The following is a 21113-nucleotide window of genomic DNA, read 5'->3' on the forward strand; positions in this document are numbered from 1 at the left end:
TTATCATACTGAATGGCGGTGCAGGCTCGAAGGGCAGAATGGCCTACTCCTGCACCTATTTTCTATGTTTCTAGAGGAAACATCCTTTACACGTCCATTCTATCTATTCGATAGGCCCCACAGAGAATGACTGTGAGGCTGAGGTTGAATATTTCCTGCTGTGGCCTTTTTCCAAACCCTCTTCCCCCAGCTTGGCCTCAAGCTGATCCCTCCAACTGCCATTAGTTCAGTTTTCACTGGTAAGCCATCTCACTTACCTTGGCCTCGATCTTGTTCGCTCCATCCCTGAACTCGCAGGCGCTCCAAGCCTCGAAGCCCTGCTGTAAGAAATATTCAAAGCTTTGAAGCAGAAGGTATCAGCTGGCGTAGCAACCCATCATGTGAAATGCAATCAATTTCATCAGTCCACGTTCTAAAGTCTGGTATGGAAGCATTAATGCCCCTCAACAGAAAATCGTACAAAACATAGTGGACACAACCCAGTCCATCACAAGAAAAGTCTCCCCACCATTGAGCATATCAACAAGGAGTGTTCCCACAGGAAAGCAGCATTTATCATCAAGGTCCCCCACCATCCAGGACACGCTCTCTTCTCGCTTTCACCATTGGGGAGGAGATACAGGGGCCTCAGGTCCCACACCACCAGGCTCAGGAACAGTTATTAGCCTTCAAGCATCAGGCTCCTGTACTAGAGTGCATAAACCTATTGCATTACTTTCAAGGACACTACAACTCATGTTCTCAATATTATTTATCAATTATTTATTATTATTTTGTTTGTCTTTATGTATTTGAGCAATTTGTCATCTTTTGCACATCGGTTGCTTGCCTTTGTGAGTAATTTTTCAATGATTCAACAGTGCTTCTATCTATTTATTGCGAATGCCCACAAGAAAATGAATCTCAGGGTTGTATATGGTGACCTATACATACTTTGATAATAAACTTACTTTGAACTTTAAAGATCCAACGCATGCAGGTCATCTACCACCAAAGAGTGGAAGATTCTTTGGAACAGATATTATATTTAGTACACACTGATGTGAGCTTCATCAGAATCTAGTACCAGTAATTTGTTTTTTTTTAAAAACAGGTAGCACATTTTATTCTTAAAACAGATTTTCACCAAACAGAGTGGGATTGACCACATGACAACAAATCAAAGGTTTCCCCAGAGTCACAAACAAGAAAATCTGTAGATGCTGGAAATCCAAGCAACACACACAAAATGCTGGAGGAACTCAGCAGGCCAGGCAGCATCAATGGAAAAGAGTTCAGTCGACGTTTTGAACTGAAACCTTATTGAGTCCTGCCGAAGGGTTTCAGCCTGAAGCATCGACTCTACTCTTTTCCATAGATGCTGCCTGGCCTGTTGAGTTCCTCCAGCATTTTGTGTGTGTTTCCCCAGAGTGTTCCCCTCATACAGCATTCTCCTTTGTTCTCTGAGATTCCCAACAAATCTCATGGCATTCCAGCACACCCAGTGCTCGCAAGGAATTTGGACAGCCAATCTAAACTCTTGAGATAATGTATAAAGATCAGGACTGTAACCAACATGCACTGAATCAGAATTGGGTTTATCATCATTGCTGTATATCATGAAATTTGCTGTTTTGCGGCAGCAGTACAGTGCAATACATATATGTGTGTGTGCGTGTGTGTATAATATATACACATACATACACACAACTCCTGTACACCTGCTCATTAATGCAACTAGCTAATCAGCCAATCATGTGACAGAAACTCAGTACATAAAAGTAAGTAGACATCAAGTATTTCAGTTGTTCTTCAGACCAAACATCAGAATGGGGAAGAAATGTGGTCTAAGTGTCTTTGACCATGGAATGTTTGTTGGTGCCAGACAGGGTGGTTTGAGTATCTCAGAAACTGCTGATCTGGGATTTTCACACTCAACGTTCTCTAGAGTTTACAGAGAATGGTGTGAAAAACAGAAAGTATCAAGTGAGCAGCAGTACTGTGGGCAAAAACAACTTCTTCATGAGAGAAGAGACAAGAGAATGGCCGGACTGGTTCAAGCTGGCAGGAAGGTGACCGTAACTTAGATAACCACACATTACAACAATGGTGTGCAGAAGAGTATTTCTGAACACACAAAACATCAAACCTTGAAGTTGATGGTCTACAGCAGCAGAAACCACAAACGTACACTCAGTGGCCACTTGATTAGGTGCAGAAGATACCTAATAAAGTGACCACTGAGTGTACATCAGTGATAATAAATCACAATAATGTCATGGTTAGCATGGCACTATTACAGCTGGGGGCATTCCAGAGTTCAAAGTTCAACTCTGGCACCATCTGCAAGGAGTTGGTACGTTCTCCTCATGACTCCGTGAGTTTCCTCTGGGTGCCTTGGTTTCCACCCACAGTCCAAAGACATACCGGTTAATAGCTTAATTGGTTATTGAAAATTGTTCTGTGATTAGGCTGGTGTTAAGTAAGTACGTTGCTGGCCAGAAGAGCCTGTTTTCCACTGTATTGCTAATTAATTAATTAAGCTGGTTCTTTTGGGTGGCGGGGTGGAGATACATCTCTACCAAAGGTACTCCTTCCCTCCACTAGCCTGCAGGTCACCCTTGGGCAAGGTGTAGCACCTGCTTAGCCCCCGATCAGGGTCAGGTGAAGCCACTGGAGCAGGTGGTGGATGATCATATGAGCAACTGGTGTATATCACAAGTCCTGGTTACGTGACCTCTGACGTTCGGCAGACAATCTCTGAAGAGTAATGATAATGGCTGGGGTCACCAGTCTTGTAAATTAACTACCCAGAAGAAGGCAATGGCAAACTATTTCTGAAGAAAAATTTGCTAAAACCAGTCATGGTCATGGAAAAGCCATGATGGCCCACGTCATGCGACATGGCACATAATGAGATCCTTTACCCCTGTGTCCAGGCTGACAATTAAGTACCTATCTATTCTTATCCAATTTATCAGCAATGGGTCCAACGTCTTCCATATGTTGGCAATTCCCATGCTTGACCAGATACTTCCTAAATGTTATCAGGGTATTTGCTTCTACCACCCACTTGGGAGCGTGTTCTATTGAGAGTTTTGACCCCGAGGATCATTCCCTTGTTGTGGTGGAGAGGTTTGTGAGTTCCTGAGAGCTATGCTGTCTGGTAGAGTATCCATGGTGGTATGGTCAAGAGGGACGTTCCAGACAAAGAGCGATCCAACTGTGATCTCAATGGTGTTTCTGGTGAAAAATGATAACAGATCACAAGGGCAGTGAAGGGTACAACACTATGGGCCAAAGGGCTTATACTGTGCTGTGATCTTCTATGCCGAGAATCCTTAACCTTCTTAGAAAGTAGAGGTATCAAGGAATATAAATCTAATCCACCAATGTAGACTGGTGTAGGTTCGCCCTCCTTCGCCTTCCCCATGTTAACAATGAGTTTCTATTTGAAAAAGGATCCAGTGCTTTCCTGGCGTTTATGACAAATAAACTCTTCTCAAGCTTCCAGCCGGGTACAGATATCGATTATAACTGATGTTTCGATTACAAACTCTGTCATCTTCATCAGGGATAATGGCATGTCTGGTCCAATGGTATTTATACCTCTGTCGTCAGTCCCTACATTCCATACCCCCACCACTCTCTGGGTGAAAAAGTTTTTCCTCAACTCCGTTCTAAATGGCCTACCCCTAATTCTTAAACTGTGGCCTCTGGTTCTGGACTCACCCATCAGCGGGAACATGCTTCCTGCCTCCAGCGTGTGCCCCCAACAGCATCGTCATTAAATGCTGAGTGAGGTAGTAAGGTGGAGAATCTATCTCACTGACAATAGGCCTCAGGGTGGAAACCTCAAGTATCTTAGAGATCCTATTTATTTATTTATTTGATTTGAGATACAGGCGGAATAGGCCCTTCTGGCCCTTCAGGCCCTTCAGCCATGTCACCCAGCCATCCCCCAATTTAACCCTAACCTAATCATGGGACAACTTACAATGACCATTTAACCTGCCAACCGGGAGGAAACCCAGGTGGTCAGCATGGTACACGAACCCTGGTTGCCAGTACTGTAAAATTGTGCTGACCATTATGCTACCATGCCGCCTCATTCTTTAGTCCTTCGGACATTGAGAGATAGGTGACTGCAGCACAATGCAGCCAGATGTCCCACCTCACTCCTGTACACTAATTCATCTCCGCCTGTGATTCACCCAACAACAGTGGTGTCATCAGTGAATTTGTATATGGTTCCATTTAAGAGCCAGTACAAATACAATGGGCCAAATGTCCTCCTCCTCAGCAGAATCATTCACTGAATCTATAGGTGAAGGGGCCATTTTGGTTGTGCACGTGATTTTCACTTCCCCACCTTGGCTTTTCCTGGATCAATGCAGTATCTGAGAGAAACAGACTGTTATCTTCACACTGAAGATGATGCCTCAGACCCCAGCTGAGTCTACATCACCACAACACGTCAACAGCCACTGTGCATCAACATACACACCTGCTCGCTGAGTACATCAGACACTCAGCAAAGATCTCTGTACCCAGGCTTCTAGGCTTCAGGGAACACACCTGTGCAGCATAGACGACAGACGGAGGCAAGTGAGGTCTCACCTTTATTTTTGGAGTCACATGCACAAGCATTTCTCAGAAAGATCTATGTAAGAACCCAGGTTCGGGATTTTTGACACCAGATACAACCGTTGCACCAAGCTCAAATCAGCCTGAACAAGGTCACCAGTACTGGACTGACAGACAAGCCCCAAGAAGCCCTTGGTCCTCTTCTGATTAGGGTTCCTTCTGGCCTCAGGCTCCAAGCTGGCCAGTTGTGGGTTTACACTCCACTTCTGTGGAGCAGACTTACCAAGATACTAACTGGATTGGAGAGCATGTCGGATTAGGAGAGGTTGAGCGAGCTAGGGATTTTCTCTTTGGAGCGAAGGAGGATGAGAGCAGACGTGATCAAAAAAGGTAAAAAAAATAGGAGATGGAGATGTACAAGATAAAGGTGCACATGGTAGTGAAGCTGAGGAATTCATTGCCACAGGTGGCTGTGGAGGACAGGTCACTGGGTATACTTAAGGTGGAGGTTGGTTGGTTCTGAATTAATCAGGGCATGAAAGGTTATGGAGCGATAGCAGGAGAATGGGGTTGAGAAGAAAATCGATCAGCCATGATGAAATGGTAGAGCAGACTCAGTGGGCCAAATGGCCTAATTCTGCCTCTGTCTGTTGGTCTTGTAAGAGGTAAAGAATGAGGCATGCAAAATAAGAGGCATGGATAGAGTGGACAGCTAGCACCTTTTTCCAGGGCAGAAATAACTAGAGATTACGGAGTAACTGGGGGCACATGACAAGATAGGCCAAAGCCGGCATGGTTTCCTGAAAGGAAAATCCTGCCTAACTAACCTACTGCAGTTTTTTGAGGAAATTACAAGTAGGGTAGACAAAGGAGATGTAGTAGATGTGGTGTACTTGGGTTTTCAGAAGGCCTTTGACAAGGTGCCTCACACTGAGGCTGCTTAGCAAGGTAAGATCCCATGGAATTACAGGGAAGTTACTAGCATGGGCGGAGCATTGGCTGATCGGCAGAAAACAGAAAGTGGGAATAAAGGGATCCTATTCTGGCTGGCTGCTGGTTACCAGTGGAGTTTCACAGGGGGCAGTGTTGGGACTGCTGCTTTTTATGATGTATGTCAATGATGTGGACTATGGGATTAATAGATTTGTGGCTAAATTTGCTGATGATACAAGATAGGTGGAGGAGTGGGTAGTGTCGAGGAAACAGAGAGCCTGCAGAGAGACTTCGATAGTCTGTGGGAATGGGCAAAGAAGTGGCAAATGAAATACAGTGTTGGAAAGTGTATGGTCATGCACTTTGGTGGAAGAAATAAATGGGCAGAGTATTATATAGATGGGGAGAGAATTCAAAATGCAGAGATGCAAGGGACTTGGGAGTCCTTGTGCAGAATACCCTAAAGGTTAACCTCCAGGTTGAGTCAGTGGTGAAGAATGTGAATGCAATGCTGGCATTCATTTCGAGAGGTATACAATATAAGGGCAGGGATGTGATCTTGAGGCTCTATAAGGCACTCGTGATACCACACTTGCAGTATTGTGTGCAGTTCTGGGCTCATTATTTTAGAAAGGATATAATGACATTGGAGTGGGTTCAGACAAGATTCATGAGAATGATTCCAGGAATGAAAGGGTTACCGTATGAGGAATGTCTGGCAGCTCTTGGGCTGTATTCCTTGGAGTTCAGGAGAATGAGGGGTGGGGGGGGGAGATCTCATAGAAACATTCCAAATGTTAAAAGGCCTGAACAGATAAGATACAGCAAAGTTATTTTCCACAGTCGGGGAGTCTAGGACAAGAGGGCACAAACTTCAGGATTGAAGGATGTCCATTTAGAACAGAGATGTGGAGAGATTACTTTAATCAGAGGGTGGTAAATCTGTGGAATTTGTTGCCAAGAGCAGCTGTGGAGGCCAAGTCTTTGGGTGCATTTAAGGCAGAGATAGATATGTTCTCGATTAGCCGAGGCATCAAAGGGTATGGGGAGAAGGCAGGGAAGTAGGGATGACTGGAAGAATTGGATCAGCCCATGATTAAATGGCGGAGCAGACTCATGGGCTGAATGGCTTACTTCTGCTCCTATATCTTATGATCTTATCACTAATACAAAAAGGACACAATTTTAAGGTGATTGGAGAAAAGTATAGGGGGTATGTCGGTAATTTTTTTTTTAAAGAGTGGTGGACATGTGGAACATGCTACCAGGAGTGGTAGTAAAGACAGATACATTCAGGATATTTAAGAGATAGGTACAAGGATGACAGAAAAATGGAGAGCAATGTGGGAGAGAAGGGTTAGATTGATCTTGGAATGATAACTTCACTCGCCCTATCACTAAAATGTCCCACAACCTACGGACTCACTTTCAAGGGCTCTTCATCTCATGTTCTCAATATTTATCGGTCATTTATTATTACCTTTTTTTGTGTTTGCAGTTTGTTAGAGTCATAATCATAGAGAAGTACAGCACAGAAACAGGCCCTTTCCACACATCTAGTTTTTGCTGAAACCATTTAAGATGCCTACTCCTAATGACCTGCACCTGGATCATGGCCCTCCATATCCCTACTATCCATGTACCTATCCAAACTTCTCTAAAATGTTGAAATCGAGCTCGCATGCACCATTTGTGTTGGCAGCTCATTCCCACACTCTCACAACCCTCTGAGTGAAGATGTTTCCCCTCACGTTCCCCTTAAACATTTCACCTTTCACCCTTAAACCATGACCTCTGCTTGTAGTCCCACACAACCTCAGTGGAAGAACCCTGCTTGCATTGACCCTATTTATACCCCTCGTAGTTTTGTATACCTGTTAAATCTCTCAATCTTGTACATTCCAAGGAATAAACTTCTATTCAATCTTTCCTTATAGCTCAAGTCCTCCAGACCTGGCAACATGCTTGTAAATTTTCTCTGTATTCTTTCAAACTTATTTACATCTTCCCTGTAGGTAGGTGACATTAACTGCACACAATACTCCAAATTAAGCCTCACCAACATCTTATACAACTTCAACATAACATCCTATCTCCTGTACTCAATACTTTAATTTACGAAGCCTATGTGCTAAAAGCTTTCTTTATGACCCTATCTACCTGTGATGTCACTTTCAATGAATTATGGACTGTATTCGTAGATCCCCTTGTCCTACCACACTCCCCAGTGCCCAACCATTCACTGTGTAAGACCAACCCTGCTCCTCGCATTTGTTTGCATTAAATTCCATCTGCCATTTTTTCAGCCCATTTTTCCAGTATAGATCCCTCTGCAAGCCATGAGAGCCTTCCTCGCTGTTCACCACATCCCCAATCTTGGTGTCATCTACAAATTTGCTGATCCATATTATAATCCAGATCATTGATATAGATGACAATTAACAATGGACCCAGCACTGAATCCTGAGGCACACCACTAGTCACAGGCCTCCAGTCAGAGAGGCAACCCTCTATGACCATTCTTTGGCTTCTCCCACAAAGCCAGTGTCTAATCCAATTTACTACCTCATCCTGAATGCCAAGCGACTGAACCTTCTTGACCAGCCTCCCATGCAGGACCATGACAAAGTCTATGTAGACAACTTCCACTGCCTTGCCTGGTTAAAGATGACCTATCATGCATGAAGCCATGCTGATTATCCTTAATCAGTCTATGTCTATCCAAATGCTTATATATCCAGTCCCTTAGAATACTTTCCAATGACTGATGTCAGATTCACTGACCTATAATTTCCTGGTTTCTGTTTAGAGCCTTTTTTAATCTCTCCTCAGAATGTTTTAAGTATCTCTGCTACAGCCCCGGCAATTTCTGCACTTGGCTCCCATAGGATCTGAGGAAACACCTTGTCCGGCACTGAGGATTTCTCCACTCTGATTTGCCTCAGGGTAGCAAACACCTCCTCCGCTGTAACCTACACAGGGTCCATGGAGTTGATGCCGCTTTGCCTCACTTCTATAGACTCTGTATCCATCTCCTGAGTAAATACAGATGCAAAAAATACATTTAAGATCTCCCCCACCTGTTTTGGCTCCATACATGGACTACAGTTCTGGTCTTCAAGAGGATCAATTTTGTTTCTAGCAATCCTTTTGCTCTTAATATACCTGTAGAAGTAATTCGGATTCTCCCTCACCTTGTCTGCTAGAGCAACTTCGTGCCTTCTTTTAGCCTTCCTGATTTCTTTATTCAGTGTTCTCTTGCATTTCTTGTGTTCCATAAGCACCTCATTTGTTCCTACTTGCCTATACCTGCTATGCACCTCCTTTTTTCTCTTAACTAGGGCCTCAACATCTCTTGAAAACCAAGGTTCCCTACACTTGTTATCTTTAGCTTTTATTCTAATCGGCACATACAAGCTTTGTACTCTCAAAATTTAGTTTTTGAAGGCCTCCTATCTTCCAAGTACACCCTTGCCTGTCCCATTCCACACTTTCCAGATCATTTCTAATACTATCAAAATTTGACTTTCTCCAGTTTAGAATCTCAACTTGTGGACCAGACCTATCTCTTTGCATATTTACTTTGAAACCAATAACATTGTGGCCACTGGATGCAAAGTGTTCCCCTATACAAACTTCTGTCACCTGCCCTGTCTCATTCCCCAATAACAGATCCAGTATCGCATGCTCTCTCATTGGGACTCTATGTACTGATGTGCGAAGTTGGTGCTGTCTTTCATTGATTCTACTAAGGTTATTATTCTATAGATGTATTGAGTATGCCTGCAAGAAAATGAATCTCAGGGTTGAATATAGCAGCATATATGTACTTTGATAATAATTTTACTTTGAACCTTGAAAAAGGTCAGTACATTATGGGCCAAATGGCCTGTACATTGTAGTATGTTCACGAAATCCAGACTGGCATGTCTAGAGCAGTAGCAAGAGTCAGCTGGAGGAGAAAGCGTTGTTAACCTGCTGCTCTCCCCGGTAGATGAAGATTCCACAAAAGGGCACTGGACTCCTGACTAAAGTCCTGAATCTGAATCAAATATATTATCACAGACCCATGTCATAAAATTTGTTGATTTGTGGCAGCAGTATAACACAAGACATAAAGAATTACTAAGTCTAAAAAAAAATGTTAAAGAGGAATAATAAGACAGTGCTTGTGGGTTAATGGACCATCCAGAAATTTGATGGCAAAGGGGAAGAACCTGTTCTGTCATAGAAGTAGGCAACGATTCAGGAACAGCTTCTTCCCCTCTGCTGTCAGATTTCTGAATGGACATTGACCCCATTAACACTACCTCACTACTTTTTCTTTTTTCTCTCTTTTTCACTTGTTTGTTCATTACGTACCATGCTGTATGGCATGTATGATCATGGTTTTTCCAGGAACATGATTGCCCTTGGCAAATTTTTCTACACAAATGGTTTGTAATTGCATTCTTCTGAGCAGTGCCTTTACAAGACGGGTGACCCCAGCCAATATCAATACTTTTCAGAGATCGTCTTCCTGATATCAGTGGTCGCACAACCAGGACTTGTGATCTGCACCGGCTGCTTGTATGACCATCCACCACCTGCTCCCATGGCTACATGTGACCCTGATCGGGTGCTAAGCAGGTGCTACACCTTGCCCAAGGGTGACCTGCCGGCTAGCGGAGGGAAGGAGCACCTTACACCTCCTTTGGTAGAGACGTATCTCCACCCCACCAGAACACAGAGCATAAAACATTACAGCACAGTACAGACCCTTCAGCCCCCCAATATTATGCCAACTTTTTAACCTACTCTAAGATCAGTCTAACCCTTCCCACCCTCATAGCCCTCCATTTTTTTTATCATCCATGTGCCTATCTAAGGGTCTCTTAAATGTCCCTGATGTATCTGCCTGTACCACCACCCTGGCAGCATGCTGTTATCACTGACATGCCCAGTATGATAATACCTGTAATTCACGAACACAAGGATTGAACTCATGACTGAGGCTCTCTGGGTCACATTTCCACTATCCACACTAGTAGTGCTCCCTCCCCCCCCCACCTCTCTCTCTTTCTCTCTGTTTCTCTCCCTCCCCTGGTAACGTCCTCATTTACAAAAGCCCTGCCTAACCCTCACCAACTTTTCCCCTCACAGTTGCTCTCATCACTCCATCCTCAGGAATGTCTCATGCTACGGTTACTGGCCTCTGCCACATATCAGAGATTCCTGTTCATTGATGTCATAGAGCACTACAGCACTGAAAAAGGCCCTTCAGCCCATCTAGTTTGTGTCAAACTGTGTTGCCTCATGCCATCGACCCGCACCTGGACCATAGCCTTCCGTACCCCTTTTATTCAAACTTCTCTTAAATGCTGCAATCAAATCCGGAATGTTCTAATGCTGAGGCTATTTAATGCTTTTCATATCGATGCCCTCCTGCATCACTTCCCAGAGTGGGCTCATCTTCCATTGTCAGCTCATTCCACACTCACACTACCCTCTAAGTGAAGAAGTTCCCCTTTAGGCTCCCCTTAAATATTTCACCTTTCACTTTTAACCTATGACCCCTCGTTCTAGTTTTACCCAACCTCAGTGGAAAAAAGTCTACTTGCATCTAATTTTTAATATTAATCTAATCCGATCTAATTTTTAATATTATTTAATATTCAGATATTAGGAGAACTGACAAAATGTCTCAGCCTGAAATGTCGACTGTTTATTCCCCTCTATAGATGTTGCCTGACTTGCTGAGTTCCTCCAGCATTTTGTGTGTGTTACTCTGGATTTCCAGCATCTGTAGAGTCTATTGTGTTCAGATATTAAATTCATAATTCGTTGGGTGACAGTCAGAGGGGGGAAAGCGAAGGTGAGCAGACAGGTAGTGCAGAGCACCCCTGTAGCCATTCCCCTGAATAATAAGTTTACCGTCCTGGATACTGTCAGCGGGGACGACTGACCGACCAGGTGTGAGCCACGGTGGCAGGGCCTCCGGCACTGAGTCTGACCCTGTGGTGCAGAAGGGTGGGACGGAGATAGGAGAGCTGTCGTCATTGGAGAATCTATAGTCAGGGGAGCAGACAGGAGATTTTGTGGACGTGAGAAGGACACCCGCATGGTTTGTTGCCTCCCGGGTGCCAGGGTCCGGGATGTCTCTGACCGGGTTCATGACATCCTGGTACGAGAGGGAAAGCAACCAGAAGTCGTGATACATGTTGGGACCAATGACATAGGCAGGAAGAGGGATGAGGTCCTGAAGTGTGAGTTTCGGGAACTAGGCAGAAGGCTGAAGAACAGGACCTCAAGGGTGGCGTTCTCAGGATTGCTGCCAGTGCTACGTGATAGTGATGGTAAGAATTGGAGGAGATGGTAGTTGAATGTGTGGCTGAGGAGTTGGTGCAGGGAGCAGGGTTTTCGATTTTTAGATCATTGGGATCTCTTCTGGGGAAGGTGGGACTTGTACAGATTGGATGGGTTGCACCTGAACTTGAGGGGGAGCAATATCCTTGCAGGTAGGTTTGCTAGCATGGTTCGGGAGGGTTTAAACTAATTTGTGAGGGGGATGGGACCCAGAGCGATAGAGCAGTGAAAGAAGTGCATGGAGTAAAGCCAGATCTAACATACAGAGAGGCTTTGAGGAAAGAGAAGCAGAATAAACGGTGTAAAGACAGTAAGGTAGAAGGGCTGAAATGTGTGTACCTCAATGCAAGAAGCATCAGGAACAAAGGTGATGAACTGAGAGCTTGGATACATACATGGAATTATGATGTAGTGGCCATTACAGAGACTTGGCTGGCACCAGGGCAGGAATGGATTCTCAATATTCCTGGATTTCAGTGCTTTAAAAGGGACAGAGAGGGCAGAAAAAGGGGAGGAGGGGTGGCATTACTGGTCAGGGATACTATTACAGCTACAGAAAGGGTGGGTAATGTAGCAGGATCCTCTTTTGAGTCAATATGGGTGGAAGTCAGGAACAGGAAGGGAGCAGTTACTCTACTGGGGGTATTCTATAGGCCCCCTGGTAGCAGCAGAGATACAGAGGAGCAGATTGGGAGGCAGATTTTGGAAAGGTGCAAAAATAACAGGGTTGTTATCATGGGTGACTTTAACTTCCCTAATATTGATTGGCACCTGATTAGTTCCAAGGGTTTAGATGGGGCAGAGTTTGTTAAGTGTGTCCAGGATGGATTCCTGTCACAGTATGTGGACAGGCCGACCAGGGGGAATGCCATACTAGATCTAGTACTAGGTAATGAACCGGGTCAGGTCACTGATCTCTCAGTGGGTGAGCATTTGGGGGACAGTGACCACCGCTCCCTGGCCTTTAGCATTATCATGGAAAAGGATAGAATCAAAGAGGACAGGAAAATTTTTAATTGGGGAAAGGCAAATTATGAGGCTATAAGGCTAGAACTTGCAGGTGTGAATTGGGATGATGTTTTTGCAGGGAAATGTACTATGGACATGTGGTCGATGTTTAGAGATCTCTTGCAGGATGTTAGGGATAAATTTGTTCTGGTGAGTAAGATAAAGAATGGTAGGGTGAAGGAACCATGGGTGACAAGTGAGGTGGAAAATCTAGTCAGGTGGAAGAAGGCAGCATACATGAGGTTTAGGAAGCAAGGATCAGATGGGTCTATTGAGGAATATAGGGAAGCAAGAAAGGAGCTTAAGAAGGGGCTGAGAAGAGCAAGAAGGGGGCATGAGAAGGCCTTGGCGAGTAGGGTAAGGGAAAACCCCAAGGCATTCTTCAATTATGTGAAGAAAAAAAGGATGACAGGAGTGAAGGTAGGACCGATTAGAGATAAAGGTGGGAAGATGTGCCTGGAGGCTGTGGAAGTGAGCGAGGTCCTCAATGAATACTTCTCTTCGGTATTCACCAATGAGAGGGAACTTGATGATGGTGAGGACAATATGAGTGAGGTTGATATTCTGGAGCATGTTGATATTAAGGGAGAGGAGGTGTTGGAGTTGTTAAAATACATTAGGACAGATAAGTCCCCGGGGCCTGACGGAATATTCCCCAGGCTGCTCCACGAGGTGAGGGAAGAGATTGCTGAGCCTCTGGCTAGGATCTTTATGTCCTCGTTGTCCACGGGAATGGTACCGGAGGATTGGAGGGAGGCGAATGTTGTCCTGTTGTCCCCTTGTTCAAAAAATGTAGTAGGGATAGTCCGGGTAATTATAGACCAGTGAGCCTTACGTCTGTGGTGGGAAAGCTGTTGGAAAAGATTCTTAGAGATAGGATCTATAGGCATTTAGAGAATCATGGTCTGATCAGGGACAGTCAGCATGGCTTTGTGAAGGGCAGATCGTGTCTAACAAGCCTGATAGAGTTCTTTGAGGAGGTGACCAGGCATATAGATGAGGGTAGTGCAGTGGATGTGATCTATATGGGTTTTAGTAAGGCATTTGACAAGGTTCCACACGGTAGGCTTATTCAGAAAGTTAGAAGGCATGGGATCCAGGGAAGTTTGGCCAGGTGGATTCAGAATTGGCTTGCCTGCAGAAGGCAGAGGGTGGTGGTGGAGGGAGTACATTCAGATTGGAGGATTGTGACCAGTGGGTGTCCCACAAGGATCTGTTCTGGGACCTCTACTTTTCGTGATTTTTATTAACGACCTGGATGTGGGGGTAGAAGGGTCGATTGGCAAGTTTGCAGACGACACAAAGGTTGGTGGTGTTATAGATAGTGTAGAGGATTGTCAAAGATTGCAGAGAGACATTGATAGGTTGCAGAAGTGGGCTGAGAAGTGGCAGATGTAGTTCAACCCGGAGAAGTGTGAGGTGGTACACTTTGGAAGGACAAACTCCAAGGCAGAGTACAAAGTAAATGGCAGGATACTTGGTAGTGTGGAGGAGCAGAGGGATCTGGGGGTACATGTCCACAGATCCCTGAAAGTTGCCTCACAGGTGGATAGGGTAGTTAAGAAAGCTTATGGGGTGTTAGCTTTCATAAGTCGAGGGATAGAGTTTAAGAGTCTCGATGTAATGATGCAGCTCTATAATACTCTGGTTAGGCCACACTTGGAGTATTGTGTCCAGTTCTGGTCGCCTCACTATAGGAAGGATGTGGAAGCACTGGAAAGGGTACAGAGGAGATTTACCAGGATGCTGCCTGGTTTAGAGAGTATGCACTATCATCTGAGATTAAGGGAGCTAGGGCTTTACTCTTTGGAGAGAAAGAGGATGAGAGGAGACATGATAGAGGTGTACAAGATAATAAGAGGAATAGATAGAGTGGATAGCCAGTGCCTCTTCCCCAGGGCACCACTGCTCAATACAAGAGGACATGGCTTTAAGGTAAGGGGTGGGAAGTTCAAGGGGGATATTAGAGGAAGGTTTTTTACTCAGAGAGTGGTTGGTGCGTGGAATGCACTGCCTGAGTCAGTGGTGGAGGCAGATACACTAGTGAAGTTTAAAAGACTACTGGACAGGTATATGGAGGAATCTAAGGTGGGGGCTTATATGGGAGGCAGGGTTTGAGGGTTGGCACAACATTGTGGGCCGAAGGGCCTGTACTGTGCTGTACTATTCTATGTTCTGTTCTATACTAGCCCCAGCAACATCTATATAGCAGCACTTATTTGAAGCCCTGAAGACCATCAATGACCCTCAGCCACAATGAATATATCTCCTGTGGGCTCTGTTCTTCACCAGCCTGTCTACGGCCAACCAACCCCATTCGAGCACTCCACCCAGTCCCGTCATTCAGTAGCAACAGTCTCCAGGTACAGGGATGATAGTATGTCTCCTTAAGATGTGACAAGACCAGACCATATGTGCTGAGAACTAACAACTTTACAAGTTCTTCCTAGGGAACACTGCTAGAGGAACCTGGTAATGGAGTTGTGTGAACTTTGCAATTTGACATCTCTGTATGTACGTATATGCAGATGTTCAGTGTGTCCCCTCGTGTTCCCTCGTGGTTACATTTCTGATTCTGGAAAACTTTGGAAGCTTCTCTGGTGCTGTATCATTTGAATAGGAGTTATCTTATTGGTTGACTCTTATCTGCAAAGTTGAATGGAATGTTTCTTATCTATGGGTATAAAAGATCTGACCATGCATCGACACCACCTTCTTTTTGTTTCCTCTCCCTTCACTTACTAGACCTCTATCATTGCCCATTTTTCAATGTTCTTTGTCCTATTCATCACAAAGTGCCGTGTCTCCATTGTTCTATTAACACTGTGCAACGCCCTGGTTAAGATTTTTGCAGCTGTGCTGTGGGTATTTTATTTTAGCAGTTCTGTAAGAGCAGTCTGTGTCCTGTGTTTAGCATGTTTGGGTTTGAGCTAAAGATAAGGGGCTATGTTGTTCAATTTAGGAATGCTGTGTCAGCCAGTCTAGACAGTGGAATTAGAAAGTTCGAGAGAATGCATGGCGAAGAGGTTTTTGGTGACTGACACTGGTGTGAGTCAAGGTCTTTTTGGTGGGAGATGGGAGAAGATAGGAGGGAAGATGGCTGAGGATGTTGTCCCTGTTGCACAAGGTGTTTTGTGCAGATGAATGGCTTTAAGGAGGAAGGGCCAGTACTCCCGTGGGGGAACCCTTGTTCGAGATGGATTTTGAGAGACATTTGGAAGATGGTGTGTGCTTTCACGCAGACTGTGGGTCCAGTGCATGAGTTATAGACAACTTCAAAATGAACTCCACATGTGCACATTTGGACTGGATTAACTATAATGGGCTCCTTTTATTTTTTTCCTTTTCTTTATCCTAACTGTTCAATAAAGCTGACATTTGTAAATATACTTTCTTTATAATTGTATGCAATGTACGGTCTGTTATTTCTTGCTGACAGGTAATTGCATGGGGGTAGTAGTTACACAGTATTCACTATTACGAGAATACACATAAAATTAAGATGTTTGCTGGCCTGGGTTAGCATCAGTGACATCAGCAAGTGGTCTGCCACCTGCCCTCAGGGGAAGGAGAGATAAGGAACAATGGAGCAGCGTCTGGAGATGTGTAATGAAGGGACGTGGGAGAGAGAGCTGTCTGGAGCGGCTCCCCCTTTGAACCCTGAATTATTTGAAGTGATGGACAGGTGATGCCCCAGCAGGGGGATAAAAAAGGACAGGTTCGCTAAGGCAGCACACACGCCACCCGAGGTAACGAGACCCTGGAAGCGGTGCGCCTCTCACGAGTGGGTGAGAAGTATCAGACAACGGCCAGGGTGGAAAGGTACGATCAGCGGGAACCCGGTGTGTGTCCGCCCTTGCCTGGGTGCCGGGTTCACTGCAGAGGATCGACCGCATCTGGAGGAGGGGTCACAGTCGGTGACCTCAGGTGACATCACCAAGGACCCGCCCAAAAGCTGCTTGTGAGCAATCTCGCTGGTCTGTGAGTGAAGCCGTGTCTGAATGATCAGTTGTTCCTGTTCTCTCTCTCTCTCCCCCCACATTGTCCATCTCCATGGCAACGATTACTGCGAACTGAACTACTAAACTGGACTGAACTTTGAGTCACTTTGAAATTTGGTCATTTACCCCTAGACAACGATAGAGCTTGATTGATGCTGTTATCTTCATTCTGTGCACGTGTGTGGTTATCATTGTTGAACTGTTGCATTTATTATCCTTTCGATTACTGTGTTGCTTGTTCCTTTAATAAAACTTTCTTAGTTCTAGTACTCCAGACTCCAACTGAGTGATCCATTTCTGCTGGTTTGGCAACCCAGTTACGGGGTACGTAACATAAGTGGGGTTCTCGTCCGCGATTTTGAACGCTAAATTTGGGATGGAGTAAATTGATTGGGTCAAAATTCCCGAAAGAAAGAAAAGACAAACAGCAGAAATGGAGGCTGAGGAAATTATAAAGGCGCCGACCTTGGAGGCATTAGAGGATGCCAGGAAATCGGAATTGATAGCTGTGGCCAAACGGTTGAATCTTGCTAAGGTGAAGTCGACAATGAGGAGAGAGGAGATACACAGAGCTATTGTAGAGCACTATGTATCTAAAGGTGTGTTTCCCCAAGGTGAGCTGGGGGTGGTGTCTATTGAAAAACCTGCTGGAGACGCGGTACAGGTACAGCTTGAAAAACTGAGACTCGAGCACGAGTTCCGGGTACGGCAGTTAGAACACGAAGAGAAAGAGAGGGACAGACAGATGGAGAGAGAAGAGAAAGAGAGGGACAGACAGTTGAAGAGAGAGGAGAAACAGAGGGAAAGGGAATTCGAATTGGAGAAGTTAAGGTTAAGGGCAGAGCAGGGGCTTGTGCCGAACCAAGGTGGAGGGTTCCGGGCGACCCAGGAGGTTAGGCTGGTTCCCCCATTTGACGATACCGACGTGGATCGGTACTTTCTCCACTTCGAAAAAGTGGCTATAAGTCAGGACTGGCCGAGGGATAAGTGGGTTGTCTTACTTCAGAGTGTACTGAAAGGGAAAGCCCAACAAGCTTACTCGGCTTCGTCCGCGGAAGATGCCCAGAGGTATGAGGTGGTGAAAGAGGCCACCCTCAGGATTTATGAGTTGGTCCCGGAGGCATACCGGCAGGGGTTCCGGGATGCGAGGAAACAGTGGGACCGCACGTATTTGGAGTTTGCCCGTGAGATGCAGACATATTGTGAGCGTTGGTGCGCCTCAAAGGGGGTAGAGGGGGATTATGACAGACTGCTACAACTGATCCTGATTGAGCAGTTTAAAGGTTGTGTCCCTGAGGGTATGAGACCCTACCTCGATGAGAAAGAGGCAGCCACGTTAGCCGCAACTGCTAAGTTAGCGGATGAGTATGCGTTGACGCATAAAATGAAGTTTGCCCCGAGGAAAGGCTACCAGAAGGGTAGTCAGGACGGAGGGGAGAGTCCGCCGGAAAAGTCAGAAAGTAAGCCGGGGACTAGTGAAAAGGATAAGGTAGACCGGGAGCAGTCTGGTAGGAAGTCTCCTGGGGTCGTCTGTTATAATTGTGGGAAAGTCGGACACTTTGCGTCCAGGTGCTTTGCCCCAAAGAAGGAGACGGGAAAAGGAAAAACAGCGATTTTGAATGGCTGTATCGAGCTGTTAAGCGAACCGCTAGGGAAGGACAGGTCTGAAAAAGTCCAGGAAGGGCGCGAGAGGTTTATCTTGGCCGGATTGGTGTCAGTGAAGGAGGGGTTAAAACCAGTTCCAGTGCGGATCTGGAGAGACACGGGAGCGTGTCAGTCACTAATACTGAAGAGTGTATTAGAGTTTAGCTCAGAGACCCAGACTGGGGAGGTAGAGGTCAAAGGTGTTGGGGAAGGGACAGAGTCAGTCCCTTTGCACCAGATACACTTACAGAGCAACCTGGTCTCTGGACTAGTCACGATCGGGGTGAGGTCCGAATTACCGATGAAAGACGTGGAAGTCTTGCTCGGTAATGACATTGCCGGAGGAATCGTGTTCCCAGTCGTGAGATTGACAGGTCAGCCTGCCAGCATTGAGGCCCCATCCATGGACTCACAGGTTCATCACGAGCCCGCGATAGTGAATTTAGCTGAAACATTTCTGCCAACCTTGTATGAGACAGGGTGTAGTGAGATAAGAGGTAGTGAGGGAGCTGGGACGGACGTAGCAGTAGCCAGGAAAGAATTTGTGCAGACGCAGGAGCGAGACGAGGGGCTGATGGTTTTTGCAGAGACAGCTCTCTCTGACACAGCTTTAACAAGGGAACCAGTAGGCTATTGTGCGGATGAGGAAGTGCTAAGGAAGAAAGGGAAATCAAGTACAGTACCCGCAGATGAGGAATGGGGGGTGGTGCAAAAGAGTTATGGGGATAAGGTTTTTAACATGGCCCACGAGGTACCCCCCGGTGGACATTTTGCGGTGCTGGAGGAAGCAGTTGGTGGAATCATGAAAGAGATTTACCGGCTGCCCAGGGAAAAAAATGTTATTGATCATGACCGACGCGAACTGAGACGGTCACCGGCTTTTGATATGCTAACAAACCTAGTCGGTGTTAGCGTGGAAATCAATGAATCTAGGGGCCCCCTGTTAAGAGGAAAAAACCATTTTGAGAAGATTAGGATGGGATCGGTCAGATGGGAGAAGGCTATTGTTTTGGCCAGGTCTACTGATAAGGTCTCTCCCTTAATCCCCGAACAAAGCGAATCTTTAGAAGGAGTAATTAAACGACTCGCACCCATGTGTTTGATTGTCCCGAGGAAATGCAAAGAACTGGGACGTTGGGTGATTGTGGTTACAATAGGGCAGCCAAGTAAACAACACCCATATTTTTTGAGTAATTCAGTGACTAAAGGGCTGATGAACACAGAGGTGTGTACTGGCAATTTAATACGGCTGTCTGAAGCCAGTTTGATAGCGAACCTTGAAAAAAATGAATTCGGCCACACGAGGGTCACTTACCTGGGAATTGTGGTGACACAGGGGCAGCTGGCAGTGATGCAAGCTACAGTGCAGGCTATCGCTGACCTCCCAACCCCGACAGACAAGAGGGCCCTCAGAAGGCTCTTGGAGATGGCGGGGTACTGCAGGAAGTTTTGCAATAACTCTGCGGTCAATACCCGTCCCCCTCCTACTAAGCCCTTGCGAGAGAAAATTGAGTCGGAATGGGACGACCCTTGTTGTTGTGGTCCGGGACAAAACCAAATGAGAGGTTACATTGGTCGCAATTCATCAGTGTTTTTGGCCACTGTGAAGTTTGCTGAGTTGGAGCCTGGTCTAAGGGATTATTAATAACACGTGTAAAGGGAACAGAAAATGTGATGACTGTCTGTCAAGGTGTTGACAGCTTCAAACTCGCTGTGTTAGCCAAATAGCTGATAAAGATGTATATTGTGTATGTATCAAATAATGTAGTCATGTTTGTAATTTTTACCTCCCGGTAAAAATCCTTAAAGGGGGGAAGTGTTACGAGAATACACATAAAATTAAGATGTTTGCTGGCCTGGGTTAGCATCAGTGACATCAGCAAGTGGTCTGCCACCTGCCCTCAGGGGAAGGAGAGATAAGGAACAATGGAGCAGCATCTGGAGATGTGTAATGAAGGGACGTGGGAGAGAGAGCTGTCTGGAGCGGCTCCCCCCTTTGACCCCTGAACTGTTTGAAGTGATGGACAGGCGATACCCCAGCAGGGGGATAAAAAGGGACCGGTTTGCTAAGGCGACACACGCCACCCGAGGTAACGAGACCCTGGAAGCGGTACGCCTCTTACGAGTCGGTGGGAAGTATCAGACAACGGCCAGGGTGGAAAGGTACGATCAGCGGGAACCCGGTGTGTGTCCGCCCTTGCCTGGGTGCCGGGTTCACTGCAGAGGATCGACCGCATCTGGAGGAGGGGTCACAGTCGGTGACCTCAGGTGACATCACCAAGGACCCGCCCAAAAGCTGCTTGTGAGCCATCTCGCTGGTCTGTGAGTGAAGCCGTTCTGAATGATCAGTTGTTCCTGTTCTCTCTCTCTCTCCCCCCCCCACGTTGTCCATCGCCATGGCAACGATTACTGCGAACTGAACTACTAAACTGGACTGAACTTTGAGTCGCTTTGAAATTTGGTCATTTACCCCTAGACAACGATAGAGCTTGATTGATGCTGTTATCTTAATTCTGTGCACATGTGTGGTTATCATTGTTGAACTGTTGCATTTATTATCCTTTCGATTACTGTGTTGCTTATTTCTTTAATAAAGCTTTCTTAGTTCTAGTACTC

At 45.7% G+C, this 21113-nt stretch overlaps 1 protein-coding gene across 4 annotated transcripts in view; it reads right to left on the reverse strand.

The window, feature by feature from the left end:
• srcin1a (SRC kinase signaling inhibitor 1a) overlaps positions 1-21113 on the reverse strand; it is a 578647-nt gene that overhangs the window by 302202 nt on the left and 255332 nt on the right. For all 4 annotated transcript variants that reach the window (XM_063037434.1, XM_063037430.1, XM_063037435.1 and 1 more), the window contains exon 5: positions 258-320. In XM_063037434.1, coding sequence (XP_062893504.1) covers positions 258-320 — 63 coding nt within the window. The remainder of the gene's footprint in view (positions 1-257; positions 321-21113) is intronic.

This window comes from Mobula hypostoma, chromosome X1, assembly GCF_963921235.1.
Source record: "Mobula hypostoma chromosome X1, sMobHyp1.1, whole genome shotgun sequence".
Classification (NCBI taxonomy): Eukaryota; Metazoa; Chordata; class Chondrichthyes; order Myliobatiformes; family Myliobatidae; genus Mobula; species Mobula hypostoma.